General features: G+C 53.4%; 2 protein-coding genes across 5 annotated transcripts; both read left to right on the forward strand.

Moving 5' to 3' along the window:
- The first annotated feature begins 472 nt into the window (after positions 1–472).
- On the forward strand, positions 473–6520 carry Prr3 (proline rich 3). Of its 2 annotated transcripts, XM_013126346.3 has the most exons (5): positions 676–819; positions 1163–1242; positions 1539–1601; positions 4162–4452; positions 5298–6520. In XM_013126346.3, exons 3-5 carry the CDS (start codon positions 1568–1570, stop codon positions 5402–5404), a joined length of 432 nt encoding a protein of 143 aa, XP_012981800.1. In that variant the 5' UTR covers positions 676–819; positions 1163–1242; positions 1539–1567; the 3' UTR covers positions 5405–6520. The 2 variants fall into 2 exon arrangements, with proteins under 2 accessions (XP_005087648.1, XP_012981800.1); XM_005087591.4 differs by lacking the exon at positions 1163–1242 and having other exon boundaries at positions 473–819.
- A 2399-nt stretch (positions 6521–8919) lies between these two features.
- Positions 8920–23824, forward strand: Abcf1 (ATP binding cassette subfamily F member 1). 3 transcript variants are annotated; one of them, XM_013126376.3, is made up of 25 exons: positions 8920–9074; positions 15463–15509; positions 16292–16405; positions 16489–16621; positions 16895–16932; positions 17011–17112; positions 17478–17552; positions 17641–17757; positions 18640–18738; positions 18907–19029; positions 19352–19452; positions 19531–19616; positions 19752–19891; positions 19977–20125; positions 20346–20429; positions 20638–20762; positions 20880–20992; positions 21081–21252; positions 21327–21401; positions 21485–21555; positions 22421–22453; positions 22539–22707; positions 22802–22866; positions 22956–23028; positions 23136–23824. In XM_013126376.3, exons 1-25 carry the CDS (start codon positions 9002–9004, stop codon positions 23300–23302), a joined length of 2544 nt encoding a protein of 847 aa, XP_012981830.1. In that variant the 5' UTR covers positions 8920–9001; the 3' UTR covers positions 23303–23824. The 3 variants fall into 3 exon arrangements, with proteins under 3 accessions (XP_012981830.1, XP_012981831.1, XP_040588162.1); XM_013126377.3 differs by having other exon boundaries at positions 16492–16621; XM_040732228.1 differs by having other exon boundaries at positions 16495–16621.
- Positions 23825–25166: the final 1342 nt, after the last annotated feature.

The following is a 25166-nucleotide window of genomic DNA, read 5'->3' on the forward strand; positions in this document are numbered from 1 at the left end:
CGGAGAGCCAGTGTTATCACCGCCCGCCAGCCACGCCCCTGGCTGGGGCGGGGCCGAGGGCGTGGAGAAGGCGGAGCCTGGGCGAGGACACGCCCCGCCGCGAGGCAGCCGCCGGGGATGGCGCCCGGCATGGGAGCCGAAGCTGCGCGGCTGCGCTGGCTGCCACCTCCCTGGTTCCCCCGCCCCACCACCCGCCTGTGGCGTGTGCACTCGGCGAGGGGGAGGAGGATGAGGAGGAGGATGCTGCGGGGCGGGCTCACCGGCCGCCCGGGCGAGCGCAGAACGCCAGCGGGGCCAGGACTTAGGGAAGAGAGGTCAGAGAGCGCCGAGTGGCGGCTGCGGGCGTTGCCATGGTGACCCGGGGGACCGGATGTGGCGACCTCAGGGTGCGCCGGGCTCCTCGCCCCCCCAAGTCTGCCAGATGTGTGCGTCACTGTCCCGCGGCGGCGGGGGGGATGTGCTCTCCCACGTGGGGAGGAGACGACGATTTGGGCGAGCAAGCGAGCAGAGCCTCCTCGTGAGCGGCGGGGCGAGCGGGGACCCCCTTAGCCCCCCCCCGTACCCACAACCTGCCGGGCGGGGCGAAAGCTCGAGTTTCCCAGCCCCACCGCCCACCCGGAAGCGGAAACGGAGCTAGTCGTGTGCCCCTGCCTCACTGCCCTCCAAAGTCTGCTGCAGCCATTGCCGCAGCCGCGATGCCGAAACGAAAGAAGCAGAATCAGCAGCAGCAGCAGCAACAGCCGCCGCCGCCGCCACAACAACAGCCCGCACTGTGGGACCGGGACGAGCCCGGAGACGAGGAGGATGAGAGTCCCATTGGTGAGGGGGACGGCGTGCAAACGCCTGTCAGCGGGCCAGGGGCTGGGCGAGCATCGCGGTGCCGGTGGTGGGGGCTCTGACGGAAGGAGGAAGGGCGCACGCGTGGAAGGGGGCCTGGGGTGGGGCCGGGGGGCTGCCGGTGGAAGCTTGAATGAGGAGTTGGCTTGCTTGAACCCTCGACCTCAGCCTGGCTCCTAACCCCTTCTGGAGAAGGCAGGGGAGGTGGCGGCTGAGCAGTTGGCTGGCTTGCGCAGCCGCAGAATTGGGGGGGAGAGGGGCGGCAGCGATGTTACAGGTTGTGATGAACGGGAAGACAATTTGTGACCACACTTCCACTGGTTAGGTGAAAGTGCAGCCTTCTGTGAACCTACTCCCCCGAGGGAAGGAGAGAAGAAAAAAAAATATGATGGGCCAACAGTGAAGGTGAGGGGTTGGGGTGTGTGGAAATCATCACTGGGCATGTTGTGGATGCAGCGCTGTGAGGCGAGAGCTGTTAAAAGAGACGTCTTGTTACTCTCTCTGATGGAATCTCCACTGTTTTGCTCAGTCTCGAACAACTCTGCAGAGGGACGGGGTGAGCGGTTGCGGCACTGCTGAGTGGATATATCTGACTTCACTGGTTTAAAAAAAAAAAAAGAAAGATGACTAGAGACAGCATAAGAAAGAGATGACCCGTCCTTTTGCACGCTTCTGATGACTGTTTTCACGTCTGCTCTTAGGACCACCCAGCCTTCTGGGCCCTCCCCCCATGGCTAACGGAAAGCCTGGCGATCCCAAGTCAGGTGAGGAGAAGGGTTGGAGAAAAACCCATGACAGACTTTTTTTTTTTTTTTTTTTTTTTTTTTTGGTTTTTTCGAGACAGGGTTTCTCTGTGGTTTTGAAGGCTGTCCTGGAACTAGCTCTTGTAGACCAGGCTGGCATCGAACTCACAGAGATCCGCCTGCCTCTGCCTCCCGAGTGCTGGGATTAAAGGCGTGCGCCACCAAAGCCCGGCCATGACAGACTTTTAAAACAGAGGTTGTGTTTTAACCTAAGTCGGCGTGTTAACCATTTGGAAATAACGGTGGCTTCCTTCCAGATCGGCTCCTAGGTCTGAGGCTTTGACAGTCTGTCCCTGTTCCGTTGTTTTGTGTAGAGATGGCATTCTCCCTCGTAGGGAAGCATAGAGGCTCTCAGTGGGACACTACCAAGGTGTTCCACAGAGGCAGATCTGGTGTAAACTACAGTAGCTATGGCCTTTGTGGTTTTCGCAGAATGATCTCAGTTAAGTTTGTAATGCTTGAGAGACAGAGGCAGGAGGATCAGGAGCTCCTGGCCAGCCTCTCCTACTTAGCAAATCAAGACCAGCTAGCCTGGGATACATCATTAGATCCTGTCTGAGTGGAATCGGGTTTGTGAATATATGAACATTTATGAACGTGTAAAGATGAAACCAAAGAAGGGACTCCGTCAGCAGCAAGTGATGGCACCTCAATTGGATACCTTTTTTTTTTTTTTTTTTTTTTTTGGTTTTTACAAGACAGGGTTTCTCTGTATTGTTTTGGAGGCTATTGGTCCAGCCCAGCCTCCAACTCATAAACATCCACCTGCCTCTGCCTTCCGAGTGCTGGGATTAAAGGTGTGCAGCCACCAAGGCCCGGATAGCACAAACCTTTAATCCCAGCACTTGGGAGACAGAGGCAGGTGGATCTCTGTGAGTTAGAGGCCAGCCTGGTCTACAAGAGCTAGTTCCAGGACAGCCTCCAAAGCCACAGAGAAATCCTGTCTTGAACCCCTCCCCCCCAAAAAAAAGTAAAAATAGGTAACTATTTTTTTTGTCACAGAAGGCAGCAGTTCCGCTTTGAGATTTATATTTAAGAATTGAAAGCATGGGGGTTGGAATTTTTGTGACAGTTGCTAGGTAGCCCAGGCTGCCATCAAGCTAACAAAATGTATGGATTCAATGGGATATTGTTTCATCTTACAAAGGAAGAAAATGTTAGTGCCGTAGCATGGGTGAATCTTGAGCACACTGTTCTAAGAAAGTACATGAGTTATCTACAGTCAAATTCATAGAAACAACAGAAAATGGACTCCTGGGGCTTTTGGAAATATGAGGAAAGGGCTTGTTCAAACAAATCTTTCACTGCACGTGAACCATATACTTAAAAGTAGCGGATTTGGAGTTAGAGGCAAGAGGATCTCTGAGTTCAAGGCCAGCCTGGTCTCCAGAGTTCCAACCAGAGCCACACCGGAAAACCCTGTCTAGAAAAAAATAGTTGATCTGGGCTTTGAGTTCTGGAACTAGCTCTTGTAGACCAGGTTCGTCTCCAACTCACAGAGATCAGCTTGCCTCTGCCTCCTGAGTGCTTGGATTAAAGGTGTGTGCCACCACAGCCTGCTGAGATTTCCGATCTCAGACACAGTAAAGAAACCTCTTTTATTTATTTATTTATTTTTTGGCCAGGCATTGGTGGCACTCGCCTTTAATCCCAGCACTTGGAAGGCAGAGGCAAGCAGATCTCTGTGAGTCTGAGGTCAACCTGGTCTACAGATCGAGTTCCAGGACAGCCAGAGCTGTTACACAGAGCAACCCTGTCTCGGAAACAAACAAACAAACAAACAAACAAAGGATCTTTTGTTTTTGTTTTTTTGGAGACAGGGTTTCTCTGTATTGTTTTGGAGGCTGTCCTCCTGGAACTCGTTCTCGTAGACCAGGCTGGCCTCGAACTCACAGAGATCTATCTGCCTCTGCTTCACGAGTGCTAGGATTAAAGGTGTGGACCACCAATGCCTGGCAAAAAAAAAAAAAGAGGTTCCTTTGCTGTGTCTGAGATCGGAAATCTCAGCAGGCTGTGGTGGCCCACACCTTTAATCCAAGCACTCAGGAGGCAGAGGCAAGCTGATCTCTGTGAGTTGGAGATGAACCTGATCTACAGAGCGAGTTCCAGAACTCCAAAGCCACAGAGAAACCCATCTCGAAAAACAAAAAAAGCCACACACTGTATTCCCACATATCTATCATCAGAGAGAGGATGCATATGATAGAATACTACACTGCAAAGAAAGTTAATAAACTACCACTCCAGACAAACCTGGATGAATCTCATGATTCATGAAGGAAGCCAGAGTTCAAAGCCAGGCAGAGATGCACGGCTATGTCAGGTTAGAAGTCAGGCTGGGGATTTAGCTCAGTAATTTTCTAGCTACATGGGGTCCTGGTGACGGGAGCCCAGGTAAAGATGTGATAGTTGACTTGTGCCCTCAAGGGATGTGTCAGGATGCTTTGCTGCCACGAGTGGGGGAGGGTCTTTGGGCAGGGGTTAGCTGCCCAGCAGTCACCCTTCCTGTCTTTCTCTGTAGCTCTTCACAGGGGCCCTCCAGGATCAAGGGGACCAATGATTCCACCGCTGCTGAGCCTCCCACCTCCTCCCCGGGGCAGAGGCCCTATTCGAGGAGGCCTCCGTCCTAGATGTAGTCCATATGGTCGTGGTTGGTGGGGCATCAATACTGAACCTCCTTTTCCTGGGCCAGGCCATGGGGGTCCCTTTAGGGAAAGCTTTCACACAGAGCCAAGAAATCCACGAAGGCTCAAAAGCTGGTCTCTTGCCAAGAACATCTACCCACCCAGGGACGGCCCCCACATGATGGAAGGTAAGGCCGGCCCTGTTCTGCCTCTGCCTTTTCCTGAATGCCAGCATGCTCACCCTGGCCTCTTCTTTGGGCTGTCCCTGAGCGGCACTGGGAATTAATGCGTTTAAGGACCTCCTCCACCACTGAGCTGCCAGCCTCTTAGCTGGCGGATACATGTAGATCCTGAACATCTTTCTTCCCTTAGAAAGAAAGTCTTTCGGGGATGGAGAGATGGCTCAGGGGTTAAGGGCACTGACTGTTCTTCCAAAGGTCCTGAGTTCAATTCCCAGCAACCACATGGTGGCTCACAACCACCTTGAGTGAGATCTGGTGCCCCCTGCTGGCCCACAAGCAGAAGACAGTATAATAAATAAATAAAATTTCCCAGCACTCGGGAGGCAGAGGCAGGTGGATCTCTGTGAGTTCGAGACCAGCCTGGACTACCAAGCGAGTTCCAGGACAGCCTCCAAAGCCACAGAGAAACCCTGTCTCGAAAAAAAAAAATTTAAAAAAAGAAAGTCTTTCCAAAACACTAGGTGGTCTGGGAGTCTTGCTCGGTGGTTGAGCAAGTTCGCTGTGGCATGCCCAAGGCTTTGTGTTCCACCCCTGTCACCAAAAACAGAAAGAAGCGGAATACTTGTGAAACAATGTGTGGTAGAAACATTGGCTCACTCTGTTTCATGTTCTTTCTTGGGATTTTTTGGGGGATGGGTAGGGGAGGAGAAGCTGTTGTTTTGTGTGTGTGTGGTGAGGGGAGGACAGGTTGGCCTCAGACTTGTGAGGCTTCCTGTCTGCACCTCCAGCGTGCTGAGCCACCCCGCCCAGCTCTTGCTGGGGTCTAAGCTGTCCTTCTCACCTGTTCACAGACAAGTCTGACCGCCCTGTCTGCCGACACTTTTCCAAAAAGGGCCACTGTCGCTACGAAGACCTGTGTGCCTTCTACCATCCGGGGGTCAACGGACCTCCTCTGTGAGACTGTGCCTTCCCACCCAGGCTGGACGGAGCCCTCCGACCTGGTGGCCCCATTATAGCTACTCAAGGCTCTTCTGTCACCTTCAGTCGGTGACATGTCCACCCCACTCATCATCTCCCCGGTCAGGGGTCCAGAGTTGTGGCTGTCACTGGTGTGCGGTGCGTGCGGTCTTCTGATCCAGGCTCCAGAGGCCATCGGGACCCCATCTTGCTCCCTTCCACTGCCCCCTGGATCTTCCCCTCTGCCAAACGACTGCCAGACAGGAGACCTTTGGTGCTGTTGCTTGTGCATCTGCGCACCTGCCCCCCCCCCCCCAGTATTGCCCCCCAGTTCCCGAGACCCCCTCCCCCGGCGCAGTCTTATGTCCTCGACTGCTTGTTTGAAGTCCTTGGATGTGAAGCCCTGGTGTTTGACTGCACAGGAGACACACCAGGTTGTCTGGCCGTGGGGTCAGGTTTGAGTGACTGGAACAGGCTTGCTCCCCCAACAGCCTCCCCCTGCTTTTGGACGTCCTAGTTTCTTGTGAGTAGCATGAGCCCCACCGCTAAGGCCTGTGGTCACTGTGCTTTGTGAAACTGTGCGTCCCCTCATAGCCTTCCTCGGTGTCCGTGACATTTTTGTGACTTCCCAACTCCAGATAAGTTTTTCTGCCAAATTGAGCAAGGCTCTTGGTGCCCTCTAGACTTCACCCACCTCCCAGCATGGGAGAACGGGAGACTCCTCAGACTGCCTCCCCGTCCTGCCCTCCCTCCTGGTGTCCGTCATTCTGGGTCTGACACAGGCCAGTGATACCTTGTGAAGCCGCAGGCAGGACTCACCACTCGGCTCCTGCCTGACTCGTTTTAGTTAGGCCCTATCGTGAGGCCACCGGCCCTTTCCTTTGACTTGAGTTCTGTGACTCCACCTGGCCTCGTCCTGTCTTTGGGTGGACACCTCTGACCCTCTTCTCTCACAGCCCTGGCACTGGGCGTTTTCTGTGAAAACGGCAGTGAGCACGTTGGGTTTTGAGCTGGCCCTAAGGGAGGTCAGGAGGTGTGTGGGCAAGAGGAGTGAGAGGTGTTGTTGTTTGTTTTGTTTTTTTAATTTTTTATATTAGTAATAAACAGTGGAAACCGGTGTCTTTTTGTGTCTGTGTGGCAGTCCTCACTGAAGTGCAGGTGAGGCTGCACTTCAGCACTCAGTTCATCGGAGCCAGCAGTACAGTTGCGCTCTGGAAAGGGTTAGGGGAACACTTGCGGTAGTCACAAGGGGTTGAGTTCTGAAGGAGGCGCAGGAGGAGGAGGGATCTCCACGTGCACTTTGTAGATAGCAATGTCTTCTTGTTGAGAGCTTGGACATGCCTGTCTTCATGTTGGGGAACAGACTCAGAAATGGAGGTTTTTAAAAATATTTTTAAACATATTGTTTTATGAGTATAAATACTTGGCCTGCGTGTATGTATGTGCCTGGTGCCCATGGAGATGGGAAGAACACATCAGATCCCCTGGGACTAGGGTTACAGACAGCTGTGAGCCCCCATGTGGGTGCTGGGGTTCAAACCAGGGTGAGGGAACTTGCTCTTAAACGCTGAGCCTTGTCTCCGGCCCCATGAAGATCTAAGTTACCGAAATGACGCCGTGGGGATGGTGGCACGGGTTTGGATAGCGGCGTTGGAGAAAGTGACGTTTGGGACAATCAAAAGGAAAGCCTTTGGGGCTGGCAAAGATAGTTCTGCAGTTAGAGCCTGAATTTGGTGCCCAGAGCCCACACCACTTGTGGGGGACTGACACCCTCATCCGGCCTGAGCACCAGGCATGTACTCCATGCGCACATGCAGGCAAAACACATACGAGTGGTTTTTAATTTTTTTTAAAGGGCTGTCAAAAGATTAAGCTTGGAAGCTCAGGGGCAGAGGCCAGCAAAGGAGGGACAAGGATCCGCTAGGAAAAAGTGTCTGGCGAAACGGAAGGAAAGTGACAACTGCCAGAGGTGCTAGGAGAGTAGGACAAAGAGCATTGGCTCACGCCTTTACTCCCAGCACTACGGAGGCAGAGGCAGGCGGATCTCTGTGAGTTCGAGACCAGCCTGGTCTACAGAGCAAGTTCCAGGACAGCCTCCAAAACAATACAGAGAAACCCTGACTCGAAAAACAAAAAAAAAAAAAAAAACGTAAAAACCAGGCATATCAACACAGGTGTGTGGTTGAAATTCTCAGGAGGGAGGCAGAGACAAGGTGGGGGATTCAATGTCCTCTTGGGCCACTTAGTGGACTTGAGGCAAGCCTGAACTATCTAAATAAAAAGAGAAAAGCATGACTAAGGACGAGCTGACCCAGTTGTAGAAATGCCTCACTCAAGCTTCTAGGCTTCTGTCATTCATTAGAAGTCAGCCATATCTTGATTGTGGTTTAAAAGGCATGTGCTTTGCAGGAAGCAGAGGCAGGCGGGTCTCTGAGTTCAAGACCAACCTGGTCTACAGAGCCATTTCCAGGACAGCCAGGGCTACACAGAGAAACCCTGTCCAAAATCCTCTTCCTCACCCCCTTCCCCAAAAGGTGTATGTTTATCAGCACTTGTCAAATGTTCCTTGCTCGCCGTTCTATTTTTTTTATGTTTTTTTATTTTGGTTTTTGAGACAGGGTTCGCTGTATTGTTTTGGAGGCTGTCCTGGAACTCGCTCTTGTAGACCAGGCTGACCTCGAACTCACAAGAGATCTGCCTGCCTCTGCCTCACAAGTGCTGGGATTGAAGGTGAGCGCCACCAACCAACCCGCGGCTTGCCGTTTTATTGTACTTGCAATTGCAGTGGGCCAATTACAGCGAAATTATCGCACATCTACACCCCAAAAACTCCAGCCTGGCAGTGGTGGCTCCCACCTTTAATCCCAGCACCCGGGAGGCAGAGGCAGGCAGATGTCAGTTCGAGGCCAGCCTGGTCTACAAAGGGAGTTCCAAGACTGTTACATAGAAAATCTTTGTCTCGAGAAGACAAAGAAGTTACAAAGCAGTGGGAATGGTTGGAGAGGTGTACTGTTTTAATAAAGTGACCGGTCGGGCATAATAGTGCAGACCTGTAATCCCAGCACAGGCAAGCAGAACTCTAGGAGTCCCAGGCCAGCCAAGTACTACATAGTGAGACCCTGTCTCAACAACAACAAAAAGATTCAGAGCAGGATGTGACAACAACACATGCCCCAAAGACAGACTGATCTCTGGGTCCGATTGGAGGCCTCCCGGGCTACACAGCGAATTCCAGACCGGCTTTAGGTGACACAGTGAGATAAAAGCTGCCTCAAGCACTTCCTTCCACTTAGAAATTATGTCGCTCCCTGGGTGTCACCGCGTCGCCACACCAGCGTGGGGACCGTCATAACGCGCTACCCGCCCGCCAGCTCGCCGGCTCCAGGCGAGCGCGTGTCTTTCCCAGGCCACGCCCCCAGGGCTGCGGTACCGCCACGCCCCCTCGCCCAAAGGCCTGGCGCACTCGGGGGCGGGGCGGGGCGGAGAGAGGCGGGGCGGGGCGGGGCGTCTAGTGAAGAGCCGGCCCGCTGGCGGCCCCACGCCGCCGGAAGCGGAAACAGCGCCAGAGGGCCCCGGAGGACTCGCAACTGCCGCCGCGATGCCGAAAGGTCCCAAGCAGCAGCCACTCGAGCCCAAGTGGTTCGGGTCAGGCGAGGACACGAGCCCCGAGGGTGAGCGGGGAGGTGCGGGCGGGCGTGGGGTGGGGTGGACGGCGGCCGCCGTGGGACGTGGGTCCCGCGCCGCGTGCGTCCGGGCAGAGGTCCGCGCGCCAGAGCTCCGGGCGGCCGACCGGAGACCGGGGACGAGCATATGGCTCCGAGGGAGGGACGGGCCGACCGGAGCTAGGAGATCTGCTGTCATCTCCGCTGCCGCGCGGTACGGGCGAGCACGGCACGAGCCCTGCCGCGATCCCCCGCCGCATCCCCACGCCGCCCGGGAGCCCCTAGTCACCACCCCCCCGCCTCGTCTCCCAGAGGGGACCACCCCCCCCCTCCGCTGGCTGCCCCGAGCGTTAACTCTGCGTCAGGATGGATTGGGTGGGTGGGTGGGGTCCCTGTCAGCGCTGACTTTAGCAGGACCGGGGCCCCCATCGCGCCGTGGGCGTGGGATGAAGGGAATAAGAACTCTTTTTTTTTTCTTGGTATTTTCGAGACAGGGTTTCTCTGTAGCTTTGGAGGCTGTCCTGGAACTCCCTCTGTAGACCAGGCTGGCCTCGAACTCACAGAGATCCGCCTGCCTCTGCCTCCCGAGTGCTGGGATTAAAGGCTGCACCACCACCGCCCGGCTGGGAATAAGAACTCTTACTTAAGAGGCTCCAGTGGGATGAAGGGAACAATTATGAGGCTCGATGGAACAGACGCCTTTGATTTGTTGTAGTTGGAATCAACTTTTGTTTGTTTGTTAAACGCAAGGGTCTCTCTACATAGCCCTGGCTGTCCTGGAACCTCACTCTGCAGGCCAGGTTGCCCTCTAAAATCCGCCCGCCTCTCTGCCTCCCAAGTGCTGGGATCGAAGGCGTGCGCCACCACCGCCCGACTTAGTTGAGACAAAATCTTTTTTTTGTTTGTTTGTTTGTTTTTTCGAGTCAGGGTTTCTCTGTATTGTTTTGGAGGCTGTCCTGGAACTCGCTCGGTAGACCAGGCTGGCCTCGAACTCACAGAGATCCGCCTGCCTCTGCCTCCGGAGTGCTGGGATTAAAGGCGTGTGTGTGCCACCAACGCCCGGCTGAGACAAAATCTTAAGTAGCCAAAGCCGGCCTGAATCTCGTTATGATCGGTTTAGTGTGGAAACTGAAAGGGGAGGGTGGCATCGGTGAAGGTAGACCCGGGACTCTGGCAGTGATCTCTGTGAGAAGGGGCAAGGAAGCAGCTGAGACCCGAGTGTCACTGTCCGGGTGGCCTGGAGCACACCCAGAGATAAAGGGTAAAGACTGGAGAATTCCTCTCTGTTAATCAAGATGCCGCTAAAGAGTAGCTAATACACTATGGCTGATAGTAGTGCTTGAAATTAAAGCGGTTTTTTTTTTTGGTTTTTTTTTTTTTTTTTTTTTTTTTTTTTGGTTTTTCGAGACAGGGTTTCTCTGTGGCTGTTCTGGAACTCACTCTGTAGACCAAGCTGGCCTCGAACTCACAGAGATCCGCCTGCCTCTGCCTCCCGAGTGCTGGGATTAAAGGCGTGCGCCACCAACGCCCGGCTAAGAGGTTTTTTTTTTGTACTTATTTATTTATTTAGGCAGGATCTCACTATATATAGTCTAACTTTGTAGACCAGGCTGGTTGGAACTCATAGAGATCCATGTGCCTCTGCCTCTTGAATGCTGGGATTAAATTTGAACCACCATGTCTAGCTGGTGGGGAGGAAATCATTTTATGTGAATGTTTACTTTGCCTTTGCCCTGTACCAGAGAGGGCATTGGGTCCCCTGGACCTGGTGTTAAAGAGAGTTGTTGAATTGAATCCAGGTCCTCTTACTCTTAACTGCTGAGCCATCTCTTCAGACCTGGAAATATTTTTTTTGTTGTTTTGTTTTTTGCTCTGTTTTGTTGTTGTTGTTGTTTGTTTATTTTGACACAAGGTTTCTCTGTGTGTCCCTGGCTGTCCTGGAATTTACTCTAGACCATGCTGGCCCTGAACTCACAGAAATCCCCTGCTTCTGCCCTCCGAAGTGCTGCGGTCAAAGGTGTGGGCCGCCCCCTGCCCCCTGAAAATAAAGTTGTTAACAAGAAAGAGAGAAGGTGGAAAACATGCAAAGATGGGGTGGGGGTTCTGTGTTTAGTGTGTATGAAATGTGTGCGCCATGTGCGAGCCTCCTCGGACGAGGGCGTCGGGTCCCCAGAAACTGGAGTTACACTTGGTTGTGAGCCACCATGTGAGTGCTGGGAATCAAACCTGGGCAGCCAAGTGCACCGAACTGCTGAGCCGGGGGTCCAGCACCTGTGTCAGCGGACAACTTTGCAGGCGGTCCCGCCCGTGTGTGCCTTCTGGGGATTGAACTTGGCTCCTTGAACTTGTGCGGCAAGCGCCTGTGCTCTCGAGCCGCCTTGCCAGCCCCGTGTGCTTTGAAGGTTGAGTTGGAGGTTTCTCAGAGGAGACGACAAAGACACATGGCTAGCTGTCTCTAGTGAGAGAGGAGCTGCAGTAAGGACATAGATGAGCGTGTTACAGGTGAAGCAGTCCTAGAGAGTGCAGACCCCGTTAAAATAAAAGATGGGTGGGACCCTCAAGAACCTCACCAATAAGGGGGTGGTTAGCCAGCACGGAGGGTGAGAGCATGGCTCCAAGAACAGCCAGAGGAATTAGAGGCAAATGAGGAAACCGGCAATATCTCCTGGCCAAAAAGGGGGGAGGGGGCTGGAGAGATGGCTCAGAGGTTAAGAACACTGCTGCTCTTTCAAAGCTCCTGAGTTCTATCCCAGCAACCACATGGTGACTCACAACCATTGATAATGAGATCTGGTGCCCTCTTCTGGCCTGCAGGCATACATGGAGGCAGAACGTTGTATGTTGCATGCAGGAAAAAATCTTTTTTTTTTAAAAGGGAGGGTGGTATTTGTTAAGAAGTGATACCTAGCTGGGCGGTGGCGCACACCTTTAATCCCAGCACACGGGAGGCGGAAACAGGCTGATCTCTGTGAGTTCGAGACCAGCCTGGTCTACAAGAGCTAGTAGTTCCAGGACAGCCTCCAAAGTCACAGAGAAACCCTGTCTCGAAAAACAAAACACAAAACAAAACAAAGTGATACCCAGTGGGAGTGTCGGCGCTTGCCTGTGCACTTGGGAGGCAGAGGCAGGCAGATCTGTTGAGTTTAAAGCCAGCCTGGTCTACAGAGTGAATTCCAGGACAGCTAGGGCCACACAGAGAAACTCTGCCCCTGTGTAAGCCCCGCAGAAAAGAAAAAGAAGTGCTCTCCAGACCAGATTGTTAGACCTCTGAGTGTTTAGGAGCTACACATATGGGATAAATGCTCGAGGATAGGATGCCAGTCTAAACATAAAATTCACTTTTGCTTCATTTACACCTTATAAACACAGCTTAGACTTTTTGTTTGTTTGTTTTGTTTTAATACGAGGATCTAATACTGCCCAGACTGGCCTTAAGCTCGTGTACAGCCAGGAATGGTCTTGAACGCGTGTTGCTCCAGCCTGAGCCTTGAAGTCATGTCCAGCTGTAAAGTGGAGAATGGCCTCGAGCTGGGGAAGATAGATCCCTCCTCTACTCTTGCTCATCTTGAGACAGGGTTGGAAGCCAGTCCTCCTTCCTCAGCCTGCCTGTTAACCTGATTACACATCCGGGTCAGCCTCGTTCTCTTTTGCTGCGAGGCTCAGGACAGCTTGAGGAAAGGGCTGTGGGATTGGAAGAGGAGAGACGCGGCCCGGCTCGGTCCTGCTGACCTCAGACCAGTTTAGCAGACAGTAGGAATTAGAGAATGGAACTGTGAAGTCAGGCTCACACCTTTAATTCTAGTACTCTGAGGCAGGAGCAAGTGAATCTGATGAGTTCAGGTTCAAAGCCAGCCTGGTCTGCAGAGTCTAGGACAGCTGGGGCTGTTACACAGAGAAACCTTGGGGGGGTTGTTTTGTTTTGTTTGTGTGGGGGGGGCAGGGGAGAGGGGGTCTGGCCTAGTGGCTCAGACCTGTAATTCCAAATATGTGGGAGGCTGAAACAGGACAGATCACAAGTTCAAGTTCAGGGCCAATCTGGGTACCTTAGTGAGACTCTGCCTCAAACTAAAAGGTGAAAACAAAGGACTGAGGTGTAGTTCAGTTGTAACCAGCGGGTGTGTGTGAGTCACAGCACCACACAAAATTGCCCCTAATTTTAGTAATATGAGGTGGTTTTGTTTTGTTTTGCAGGGTTGGTTGTTGTTTTCTTTTTTTGTTTATTTGGTTTGTTTTGGGTTTTTTGAGACAGGGTTTCTCTGTGGCTTTGGAGGCTGTCCTGGAACTCGCTATTGTAGACCAGGCTGGCCTCGAACTCACAGAGATCCACCTGCCTCTGCCTCCCGAGTGCTGGGATTAAAGGTGTGCACCACCAACTCCCTACTCTGTTAGGCTTTCAGACTCTAAAGTAGAGAGATTGTCTTTTAGTATCTCCAGGGTTGTGTTTTTTTTTTTTTTTGACAAAGTAGATATTTAGTAGGACTTTCCTAATAAATAAGGACTGTGGAACATGTGGAATTCTGATCTAAGAATACTTACTGTGGGGCTGAAGGCTTGGCAGTCAGCAATTCTGAAAGGACTGTGGTTCAGTTCCCACTCACAACTGGGTGTAACTCTAGTCCACAGGATCTGATGCCGTCTCCTGGCACCCTTGAGCATCACACGCAGATAAAACACCCATACATATAAAATAAATGTATTTCTAAAGAATACAGTGCCGGGCGTTGGTGGTGCACGCCTTTAATGTCAGCACTCGGGAGACAGAGGCAGGCGGATCTCTGTGAGTTTGAGGCCAGCCTGGACTTCCGAGCGAGTTCCAGGACAGCCTCCAAAACAATACAGAGAAACCCTGTCTCAGAAAAAACAAAAAAAAAACAAAAAAAGAATACAGTGATAGATAGCAGAGAGGTGCTTGTGTGTCACAGAGTGAGTGCCAGACTGCTCTGAGTATGGCCATTCAGAAGACACGGTAGTAGGCCTGGCCATGAAGGGAAGTCATGTGATCACTTCTGCCTCTGGATAGAGTGGAGGCGATGTGTAGACCGCTACCTGGAGGGACAGTTGGGCAGAAATGAGGAGTGGAATCAGTCTGACTCCCTTTGTTCCCTGAGAGACAAGTGGTCTTTCGGGTCACTCTCTAGGCTGCAAGACTTGCACAGGAAAAATGACTACTGTCCTTTAGACTGCAGTTTTAACACAGCGGGTGGGACATGGGCCTGTGTGAGGTTCATTTGCAGATGGCCATTGTCCGTGGCCTTCAGCCTTCACACACACGCCGTAACCGCATTCATAAGCTTGGCCTGTCTTCTTCCCCTGCAGAAGGCAAGGTGGGTGGAACCACACTCTTTCCCACTGTCTCCCAAAGGACTGCATGTCTGAGTTCCTCTCCACCTGTGGGTTCTGCCCCTCCTCCCCTCCCGCCATGAAAGTGCAGTGACAGTCTCAACAGATTTTCCCGCTATTCTTGCTCCCGTCCTTGCCCGCTTGAAGGGGATGCAAGGCTTGAAGGCACACAAGATCATACCAGTAAGCTTGTGGCTCCTTACCTGACTAAGCAGCCCTCCTTTCACACCCTACCCTGCTCGGTTTGACCCTCTGCGTTTCAGCTGCAGCCACGGAAGGTCTTTGTTTCCAAGTGTTTCTCCTCACAGCTGACCTGAACATGGCACAGTGACTCACCTGTACCTGACGGCTCCTCCTCTGGCTTAGCCTCCTCCACAGGGGCCATGCTTGGCACTAGACTTGAGCCCAGCCTCTCCTTTCCCCATCAGATCTGCCTTTCCTTGCCATTGGGCAAGTTCAGGCCCTTTCTCTTTAAAGAGCTGTCTTCCAAAGCCTACAAGCACTAGGGGAAGCTGCCTGCATCCCTCATGTCTGTTTACTAACTAGGTGTTTGTGGGACAGGACAGATGGCGGATGGTTACAAGCACTTGCTGCTCTTGCAGAGGACACCCGCATGGTGGCTCATGACATCATAACTCCCTTAGGTGGGATGGTGGGCTCATAGTGCACATACACACGTACAGGCAAAACACTCTTATACTTAAAAAATCTAAAATAGAGCCGGGCGTTGGTGGCACACGCCTTTAATCCCAGCACTCGGGAGGCAGAGGCAGGCGGATCTCTGTGAGTTCGAGACCGGGCTGGTCTACAGAGCGAGTTCCAGGACAGCCTCCAAAGCCACAGAGAAACCCTGTCTCGAAAAACCGAAAAAAAAAAATCTAAAATAATGCTTTAAAGAAATAGGTGTTTGGATGAATGGATGAAAGTAGAAGTGATTGTTTCTGTAAGACCAGACTAGTTCTTCATGGTAGGACCAGCTGGAGCTCTGCAGGAAGCTTGGACCACTGGGCACTGGGCATTTATAATAAGCTAATGTGATGTCTGTTTAACCTTCCAGAAAAAGTGGTGAAGAAAGGCAAAAAGGACAAGAAGACCAAAAAGACGGTGAGAAAATGAGGGTCCAGGAAGAAATGACCATGGGTATTCCCAAGCAGTGTAAATGAACTTTGAAATCTGAGGGGGAGGTTTTGCTAGGAGAAGGTCAGTGGGTTGTTTCATTACTCAGGAAGCAGGAGGCACATGGGCTCATGTGAAATTTAATTTATTAGTTTTTATTTAAATGCATTGGTGCTTTGCCCTGGGTGTCTGGTCCCCTGGAACTGGGATTACAGACAGTTGTGAGCTGCCATGTGGGTGCTGGGAATTGAACTCAGGTCCTCTGAAAGAGCAGTCAGTGCTCTTAACCACTGAGTCATCTCTCCAGCCCCATGAGTTAATATTTTTAAAACTCAAAAAGTTGTGGGCAGTGGTGATGGTAACACACACCTTTAATCCTAACACTCAGGAGGCAGAAGCAGGCAAATGAGTCTCTTGGGTTCAAGGCAAACCTGGTCTACAGAGTGAGTTCCAGGACACCCAGGGCTACACAGAAAAACCCTATACAAGGTGGAAAACATCGCAAAGAGCAAATACTGCTTTCTTGTGGCTCTGGAGGATGAGAAGTATCAATGGACTCAGCTTCTGTGGGCATGCATGTGTCATCCTTTGTATAAAAGTGGACACTGAAAGTTAAGTTCGTGGGGAGAGAACATGAGTGAGAGCCAGACATGGTGACTTAAATAAAAACAGATGAGTGCTGGCACTTTTTAACGACGAGAGGAGCAAGAGGAGGAGGCCTGCCGTGGCTGGTTGCCCTTTGAGCAGCGTGCCTATGTCTTACCCTACAGTTCTTTGAGGAGCTGGCAGTGGAGGATAAGCAGGCCGGGGACGAAGAGAAGACACGGAAGGAGAAGGAGCAGCAGCAGCAGCAGCAGCAGCAGCAGCAGCAGCAGCAGCAGCAGGTGTGCGTGCAGGGCTAGGAGTCCCAGGGCATCATGGACCCAGCAGCCCGTGACCTCAGCTAACTCTCACACTGGTGTCTCAGCAGCAGAAGAAGAAGCGGGACACCCGCAAAGGCCGGCGGAGGAAGGATGTGGACGACGATGGGGAGGAGGAGGAGAAGGAGCTCATGGAGCGTCTTAAGAAGCTCTCTGTGCCGGCCATTGATGAGGACGAGGGTGAGTTTCTTGAGGGGACGCCTTTAACCCCAAGCTTGGGAGGCAGAGGCAGGGGATCTCTTGCGTTCAAGGCCAGCCTGGTCTAGAAAGCAGGGTTAGGATAGCCAGGACTGTTGCACAGAGAAGCTCTGTCTCAAAGAGAAAAGAAAGCAACCTGAGGGGAGGAGGCATTGGCCATCCATATTGGCGGGAGTAGGCGTTGGAGTTGGTGAAGTGAAGGAGCCAAAAACACTGGAATTTTCCTGACCACTTCCTCTCCCCTTGTCATTTCAGTGCCGGCCCCAGCTCCCCGAGGAGGGAAGAAAGCCAAGGTGAGCTGTCGGCAGCAGAGCTGATCCTAGGGGCAGTCGCAGCACCCCACTGACTGACTGCTGTGCCTGCCCCTGTAGGGTGGGAATGCCTTTGAAGCCCTGATTCAGGGTGACAGTGACGAGGAGGAGGAAAAGCAAGCTCCCAAGCCTGCCAAGCCGGAGAAGAATCGTATCAACAAGGTGAGGCGGTGGCCCCACCCCCCAGTGCCTCCTCACACTGGCCCGGCTCTTCTCTGTAAAGTCGGCAGTCTGTCAGTCATGTGGTACTCTAAAGATTTAAACTCAGCATCGGGAACAAAGGCCCTCCGCCTGCCGCCTCCTCTTGGGACACTGTGCTGGCATCCAGTGTGGCTGCGTGCTGGCTGAAGACTTTGTGCCCGGCCTGCTGCCCCCTCCCCAGAGCCTTCTCACCCACCTGTTGAACCCCATGCTGAGTGGGACGTTCCTGTCTCATGTTCCCACCCCCATAGCCCTTTTGAACCATGGCAGGCTCTCTAGAAATGCTTGTAAGTGGCAGAGTAGCAATCATCTCTCGTGTCCTACAGGCTGTGTCTGAGGAACAGCAGCCCGGGCTCAAGAGCAGACGGGGTAAGGAGGAGAAGTCCAAAGGAAAGGCCAAGGTAAGAGGGGCTGCAGGTGGAGCCAGCGGCTCTCCTGGTGGGCGGCTCTCCAGGTGGGCATTTCATCAGGCCTGGCTTTCCTTGTTAGCCTCAGAATAAGTTCGCGGCTCTAGACAGTGAAGGGGAAGATGATGAAGAAGCAGCTGAAGAAAAGGAGCCTCCCAAGCCAGGGAAGGACAGAGAGACAGCCAAGGACACAGAGCAGGTTTGGACTCTGCTAGGGTGGGGTGGAGCCTGCTGCTGACCGAAGCAAGGGTCACAGACTTTGTGCAGTGAGACGCTGACGCCCAGCACAGTGGGTTACACCTTTAATCCCAGCACATGGGAGGCAGAGGCAGAACTCTCCCAGACTATAGAGTGAGTCCAGGACAGCCAGGGCTACACAGAGTATCTGTCTCATCTTCTTGCCATTTTATCCCATGGGCCACATGAAGACAGGCATTGGGTCAGGTTTGGCCCAGAGGCCGGAGTGCAGCACCAGATGGAAGGGTTTGGAAAGGGCCTGGAGTGAGTTCGCACTGATGGTCCTGGTTCTGCCTGTGCCGTTCGTTCCCTGGCTCTGTGATAGAGAACACATGTAACTCTCCGTGCCTCAAACACGTCCAGTCTCAGGTCTTGCCTATGACAACCCTAGGCTGTGCACTGCACGTCTGTTCTTTGCATGTTAGAGACAAACACTGGGGAGTTGCATCTTCAGTTGCAGGCATTTCTTACCAGTGGTTCCTGGTGGCAGAGGTTGACAAAGGACTGCATATAGATCAGTGGCTTGGGATAAGTAGGAGAGAGGACCATGAGCCATCTCCAGGCTGAATAGAGAAGACTGCTCCCTGCACCACTGGGTGTAAGGCAGGAATCTTGAAGCTTTGGTTTGGTGTTGTTGGGTTTGGGTTTGGCTTTTCAAGACAAGATTTCTCTGTGTAGTCCTAGCTGTCTTGGAACTCCCTCTATAGACCAGGAGGTAAAACTCACTGCCTCAAGTGCTGGGAGTAATGGTGTGCGCCCCACACCCAGCAGCGTCAGCTTCTTAGAATCTCAGTTCTTGGTGGTGCCGTTGCTTCTGCTTGTTTATTGCCGTGTGTTCTCACAGGGTGAAAAGGAAGAGAGAGAAGAGGAAGAGGGGGCGTCCAAGGCAAACGACCCCTATGCCCACCTTAGCAAAAAGGAAAAGAAAAAGCTAAAGAAACAGGTCAGCCATTGGCCTGCGTGGGTTCTGTGGGTTTGTAAGACGAGGTGTGAGGAGAGCTTTGGAGGGTGCTGAAGCTGAGCGGCTGAATGGAGGCTGGAATTGTGTCTCAGCCATGACTACATGGAGCTGCCGTGTTGTGACATCAGACATCCTTTCCCTCCTTCTCAGATGGACTATGAACGCCAGGTGGAATCATTAAAAGCAGCTAATGCTGCGGAAAATGACTTCTCCGTGTCCCAAGCAGAGGTGTCTTCCCGCCAGGCGATGTTAGAAAACGCATCTGACATCAAGGTGGGGTATGGGGCCCTTGCCCCGTTATCACTTCTGCAGAGGCCTGGCCTCACCTTGCATATGTGGGCTGTTGGCAAACCAGAAGGCGTGTAAAGGGGTGAATGCGCTAAGGAAAGAGAGGGTTCTGCCAGCTTGAGAAAGGTGACGGGAAAGCCGGAAGGAAAAGGGGGACCCATGCTCGGGGGGAGAGGGGTAGGAAGACAGCCCCACTGCAGAAAGAAGTCTCTCACGTGCCTCTTTGTGTGCCTGTTTTTTTTTTTTTGTTTTTTGTTTTTGTTGTTTTTGTTTTTTGTCCTGGGCTCATCCATTCCGTCGGCTGCAGTTGGAAAAGTTCAGCATCTCAGCCCATGGCAAGGAGCTGTTTGTCAACGCTGACCTGTACATCGTTGCAGGCCGCCGCTACGGGCTGGTGGGACCCAATGGGTGAGAAGGTGGGACTGAAGGGGGAAAGGAGGACTGCACTGGGTGGCCGGGTCCTGATTTATGGCTTGTGTTCTCCAGCAAAGGCAAGACCACACTCCTGAAGCACATTGCCAACCGTGCCCTGAGCATCCCCCCTAACATTGACGTGCTGCTGTGTGAGCAGGGTGAGGCTGGGAACTAGAATTGTGGGCAGGGGGACTAAGGGCTGGAGAAGGCCTGATTTGGAAGCAGCATGCAGTGCTGCACAGGGCGGGCGGGTGGGCGGGCCGGCACTGTCGTCTTGACCTCCCTTTCTGCAGAGGTGGTGGCTGATGAGACACCAGCAGTGCAAGCTGTTCTCCGTGCGGACACCAAACGACTCCGGTTGCTAGAGCAGGAGCGACAGCTTCAGGGACAGCTGGAGCAGGGGGACGACACGGCTGCCGAGAAACTGGAAAAGGTAGAGGAGATGGCGCAGGGGACACAAGGTGAGCCTTGGGGGTCCTTGGACCCTTGGACATGTGTCCTCTTCTCCCTCCTCCCAGGTGTATGAGGAACTGAGGGCCACTGGGGCAGCAGCTGCAGAGGCCAAGGCGAGGCGCATCCTGGCTGGCTTGGGCTTTGATCCTGAGATGCAGAATCGTCCCACACAGAAATTCTCTGGCGGTTGGCGCATGCGTGTCTCCCTGGCCAGGTGGGCCCTCCCTCTCCTCCGACAGTTTCTCTTCCCTTCCCTGTCTTCCAGGGACTGCGTAGCAAGAGGTTTGAGGCCAACTTGTGTGTTGCGAGAACTTGGGTCATTCTCCCTTTTGACCCCTTCCTGATAAAAAGTGCTACTGAGTTTTCCAGCCAGGGACTCTGGGTTTGGCGAGCAGACGCCTTTCTTTCCTGACCTTGACTCCACTGCTCTCCAGGGCGCTGTTCATGGAGCCCACCCTGCTGATGCTGGATGAGCCCACTAACCACCTGGACCTCAACGCCGTCATCTGGCTCAACAAGTTAGTGCGCTGCCCGTGTGTCATTGGCTCCCGTGTGTCATTGGCTCCCGTGTGCTCAGCCCGTGTGTCATTGGCTCCCTGGGCTCAGCCCGTGGTGTGTCATTGACTCCCGTGTGTCATTGGCTCCCGTGGGCTGCTCCCCGTCCCTCCCCATTATCTCCATCCGTGGTTCACACCCTGTGACACTCCACGCTCCTGTCTACTGCAGCTACCTTCAGGGCTGGAAGAAGACGCTGCTGATCGTCTCCCACGACCAGGGCTTTCTGGACGATGTCTGCACTGATATCATCCACCTCGACACCCAGAGGCTCCATTACTACAGGGGCAATTATAGTAAGCATGCTGTTCCGTGGCCTGGGGACAGGTGGCAGAGTCTGAGTAGCAGTCCCCGGGCATATACGTGGCTGCTCTCCCCCACTCCCCTGACCCTGGTTGCCCCTCCACCCCCAGTGACCTTCAAGAAGATGTACCAGCAGAAGCAGAAGGATCTGATGAAGCAGTACGAGAAACAGGAGAAGAAGCTGAAGGAGCTGAAGGCTGGGGGCAAGTCCACCAAGCAGGCCGTACGTGTCCACGCTTGTGGTGGAGCTAGGGTGGGGGAGCCCGTGGGACTGGGCGGCGTCTGGAGCGCGTCCTCCTTCCCTCACCCAGGAGAAGCAAACCAAGGAAGTCCTGACTCGCAAACAGCAGAAGTGCCGGCGGAAAAACCAGGACGAAGAGTCTCAGGAGCCCCCTGAGCTCCTGAAGCGTCCCAAGGAGTACACCGTGCGCTTCACCTTCCCAGACCCGCCACCCCTCAGCCCGCCGGTGCTAGGGCTGCACAGTAAGGGGACCCTTTCCTCTGGGGCCCTGCATCCGGGGTGACTGGGGAGATTATAAGTAGCTGCTTTTTCTCAGGTGTGACATTTGGCTACGAGGGGCAGAAGCCGCTCTTTAAGAACCTGGATTTTGGGATCGACATGGATTCACGGAGTAAGTTGGTCCTGGGTGACTCAGCAGGAGCAGGGGTCTCAGACTGAGGCTGCTTCTCTGACTGCTCATCCGTCTCCTTCCAGTTTGTATCGTGGGCCCCAACGGCGTGGGGAAGAGCACCCTTCTCCTGCTGCTGACTGGGAAGCTGACACCGGTGAGTCCTAAAGCCAAGGGGAGAGGAGAGGGCCCAGCTTAAACCAGATGACAGGGCAGTGTGTCCTTGTTGGACTGATTGCAAGTGTGTAAGCTGGGGAAGAATGCAGAGACGGAGCCCAGGACTTTGATTTATCCTTTAGAGCTCACAAGTCATGTTTTTCCTGGTGCCATACTGCACATACCACAGTGTAGGGTTCTTTTTGTCATTTGTAGTACTGAGGTTGAGCCCGGGGCCTTTGACATGCTGTGTCCTTCATCTGGTTTTACTTTTCGTTTAAGATAAGGTCTTGCTAAATTACCCAGAATAGCCTCAAATTTTGCCATCCCTGTCCTTTCTTGGCCTCTTAAGTAACTGGGATTACAAGCTGATGCCACCCACCTAGCTTGACCTGGATGTCTCCTGCAGTAGTGCCTCCTCTCACCCCACCCCCACCCCACCCGACTTTAATCCCAGCACTTGGGAGGCAGAGGCAGGCGGATCTCTGTTAGTCTGAGGCCAGCCTGGTCTACAGAGCTAGTTCCAGGACTGCCTCCAAAACAATACAGAGAAACCCTGTCTCGAAAAACCAAAAAAAAAAAAAAAAAAAAAAAGAGGGGGGGGGGAGAGGAGGAGGGAGGAAGGAGCTGGAGAGATGACTCAGAGGTTAAGAGCACTGCTGGTACTTCCAGAGATCCTGAGTTCAATTCCCAGCAACCACATGGTGGCTCGCAACCACCTGTAATGACATCTGGTGCCCTCTTCTGGCCTGCAGGCATGCATGCAGCAGAACACTGTATACATAATTAATAAAACAAAGAAAAACTGGGCTATGGTGTTACCACCTTCCCGCATCCCTGCTCTTACACCTGCTTTTTCCTTGCAGACCAACGGGGAAATGAGAAAGAACCATCGACTGGTAAGTAAGCCGGCTGTGGGGCTGAGGTGTGGGAGTCTGGCTGGAAGCAGGCCCACACTCACCACCTCCCTCTCCTCTGTGCCAGAAAATTGGCTTCTTTAACCAGCAGTATGCAGAGCAGCTGCACATGGAGGAGACCCCCACCGAGTACTTGCAGAGGAGCTTCAACTTGCCCTACCAGGATGCCCGGAAGTGCCTGGGCCGCTTTGGCCTCGAGAGCCACGCCCACACCATCCAGATCTGCAAACTCTCTGGTATGACCTCATCGCCTCTCCCTGGAGACTGGAAGGAGAATGTGTCTTCTGCAGGCAGGTGACAGGGGTCTGAATACCTCTCCTTTTGTGGCAGGTGGGCAGAAAGCCCGAGTCGTGTTTGCTGAGCTGGCCTGCCGGGAGCCTGATGTCCTCATCTTGGTGAGTGGCCGGGCGCAGGGAAAGACTTGAAGGTAAGAGCCGCACACAGGTGCTGCGGTGCTCTGCCATGGACCTCTTCTCCTCCGCAGGATGAACCAACCAATAACTTGGACATAGAGTCTATTGATGCCCTGGGGGAGGCCATCAACGAGTACAAGGGAGGTAAGTGTGCTGGGCAGGAGGAGCAGCCAAAGAGGCGTGGCCTGGGGCTCGCCGTTTCCACGCTTGATGCCTTTCTCCTACCCTGCCTTTATCATCTTTCTCCAAAGCTGTAATCGTCGTTAGCCACGATGCCCGACTCATCACAGAAACCAATTGCCAGTTGTGGGTGGTGGAGGAGCAGAGTGTCAGTCAGATCGACGGTGACTTCGATGACTACAAGCGAGAGGTGTTGGAGGCCCTGGGTGAAGTCATGGTCAACCGGCCTCGGGATTGAGCTCGCCTCCTGGAAGCCTGCTGAGACCCTGTGGCTAGGGTCTCTGCCATCCCCCTTTGTCCACCCAGACGCCTGCTGTGTCTGCTGCCAACTGAGCCACACGGGCCATGAAGGTGAAGTGTTGCCTTGACATGTGTGACAGGATCCGTGTGGCTGTGTCCTTCCCTCCAAAGGACAGAGTCCCCTTCAGATGACTGAGCTGGCTTATGTCAGCATCTCTGTTCAGACAGAGGTGACCTTTGCTGTGGTCAGTTTCCCCTCAAGCCAAGTTAAGGTAGCCTCTTGTCTCAAGACCCTGGCCGCTCAGCACTGACTCTGGTCCCTCCTTTTGGAAGGGTCCTGACTCACTGTCACAAACCGGACCCACGGCACAGCTGGAAGCGAGTGTCTGAGACCTGTTGTCACCACCCCAAGGTGGTGCGTCACTTGTCTGGTGGGGACTTAGGGAGGGCAGGAAAGGAAGCTGCTGAACTGAAGTCTCCTTTCAGAAGGGAGGAAATAAAGGAGTGGGTGCTAACTCTGTCCCTGTGTGGAGTTTGCTCAGCTTTTGCTGTCCCCCCCCCCCCCCCGCCAGTGTGCCTTCTGTGGACCTGCAGGGAAGGGGTGTGGAAGGTATGGTGCTGTGGGGGACTGGGAAAGAGGAAAACTGGCTTCAGTGAGCCAGGGAAGACTTGAAATCTAAGGCGTGGACATTTCTGATACGGCTGACTCCCACGTGCTTAATATTTGGGTTAAAGATTGCATGTGTCCAGAAAGGACAGATTTCCAGAGATGGGTTATTTGGAGTCACACTTGCAGCAGGAGTGAGGCCCAGAGCCTGTCCACCTGGGAGAAGCAGGTCCAGTGTTAGAGAAACACTTGGAGCCGGTGGATAGAAGGGGGAAATGGAGAAAACAGACCCCTAAATAATGTGAAGTGTTGGAGGAGAAAGGAGTGAATGGTTTTCCAGGGCAAATACAGAGTCCAGTGTGGAAAAATTGTTTTCCAAGCAGTCAGAAGTGGGGTGCAGTGAGCACACCGAGGAGTGTAAGGGGGTTTTAAGGCCCGCCACTATGGAGTGTTTAAGGTGGCTGGGATGCTGGTTGACCTTGAAGCTCTTCCATAGCTTGGTTCCCATCTGTGCAGTGGAGCTGGTGTTGAGGGGCTATGTGGATAATTGTAAACTGTGACACTATTGCTGCTGCTGTACACAGAACACGGCACACACTTTAGCGTGTGTGAGCTTGAGTGGTGGTGGTGCACGCCTTTAATCCCAGCACTTGGGAGGCAGAGGCAGGCGGATCTCTGTGAGTTCGAGGCCAGCCTGGTCTACAGGCGAGTTCCACGACAACCAGGATACACAGAGAAACCTTGTCCTGGAAAAAAAGTGCTAGCTGCACATCTGGGGGGCCTAGGTTCAATTCTCGGCACCCTGCATGCACATCTGGGGGGCCTAGGTTCAATTCTCGGCACCCTGCATGCACATCTGGGGCGCCTAGGTTCAATTCTCGGCACCCTGCATGCACATCTGGGGGGCCTAGGTTCAATTCTCGGCACCCTGCATGCACATCTGGGGGGCCTAGGTTCAATTCTCGGCACCCTGCATGCACATCTGGGGCGCCTAGGTTCAATTCTCGGCACCCTGCATGCACATCTGGGGGGCCTAGGTTCAATTCTCGGCACCCTGCATGCACATCTGGGGCGCCTAGGTTCAATTCTCGGCACCCTGCATGCACATCTGGGGGGCCTAGGTTCAATTCTCGGCACCCTGCATGCACATCTGGGGGGCCTAGGTTCAATTCTCGGCACCCTGCATGCACATCTGGGGCGCCTAGGTTCAATTCTCGGCACCTTGCATGCACATCTGGGGCGCCTAGGTTCAATT

This window comes from Mesocricetus auratus, unplaced genomic scaffold (genome assembly GCF_017639785.1).
Source record: "Mesocricetus auratus isolate SY011 unplaced genomic scaffold, BCM_Maur_2.0 Super-Scaffold_100027, whole genome shotgun sequence".
Taxonomy (NCBI): domain Eukaryota; kingdom Metazoa; phylum Chordata; class Mammalia; order Rodentia; family Cricetidae; genus Mesocricetus; species Mesocricetus auratus.

What these genes read in the sequence shown, in the direction of transcription:
- Prr3 (XM_005087591.4), top strand. Translation starts at nt 696, where the DNA reads ATGCCGAAACGAAAGAAGCAGAATCAGCAGCAGCAGCAGCAACAGCCG. An exon ending in GCCTGGCGATCCCAAGTCAG is followed by an intron (nt 1,602 to 4,161) that starts GTGAGGAGAAGG and finishes CTTTCTCTGTAG; the next exon opens with CTCTTCACAGGGGCCCTCCA. An exon ending in CGGCCCCCACATGATGGAAG is followed by an intron (nt 4,453 to 5,297) that starts GTAAGGCCGGCC and finishes ACCTGTTCACAG; the next exon opens with ACAAGTCTGACCGCCCTGTC.
- Abcf1 (XM_013126376.3), top strand. Translation starts at nt 9,002, where the DNA reads ATGCCGAAAGGTCCCAAGCAGCAGCCACTCGAGCCCAAGTGGTTCGGG. An exon ending in ACAAGAAGACCAAAAAGACG is followed by an intron (nt 15,510 to 16,291) that starts GTGAGAAAATGA and finishes CTTACCCTACAG; the next exon opens with TTCTTTGAGGAGCTGGCAGT. An exon ending in GATCGACATGGATTCACGGA is followed by an intron (nt 21,402 to 21,484) that starts GTAAGTTGGTCC and finishes GTCTCCTTCCAG; the next exon opens with TTTGTATCGTGGGCCCCAAC.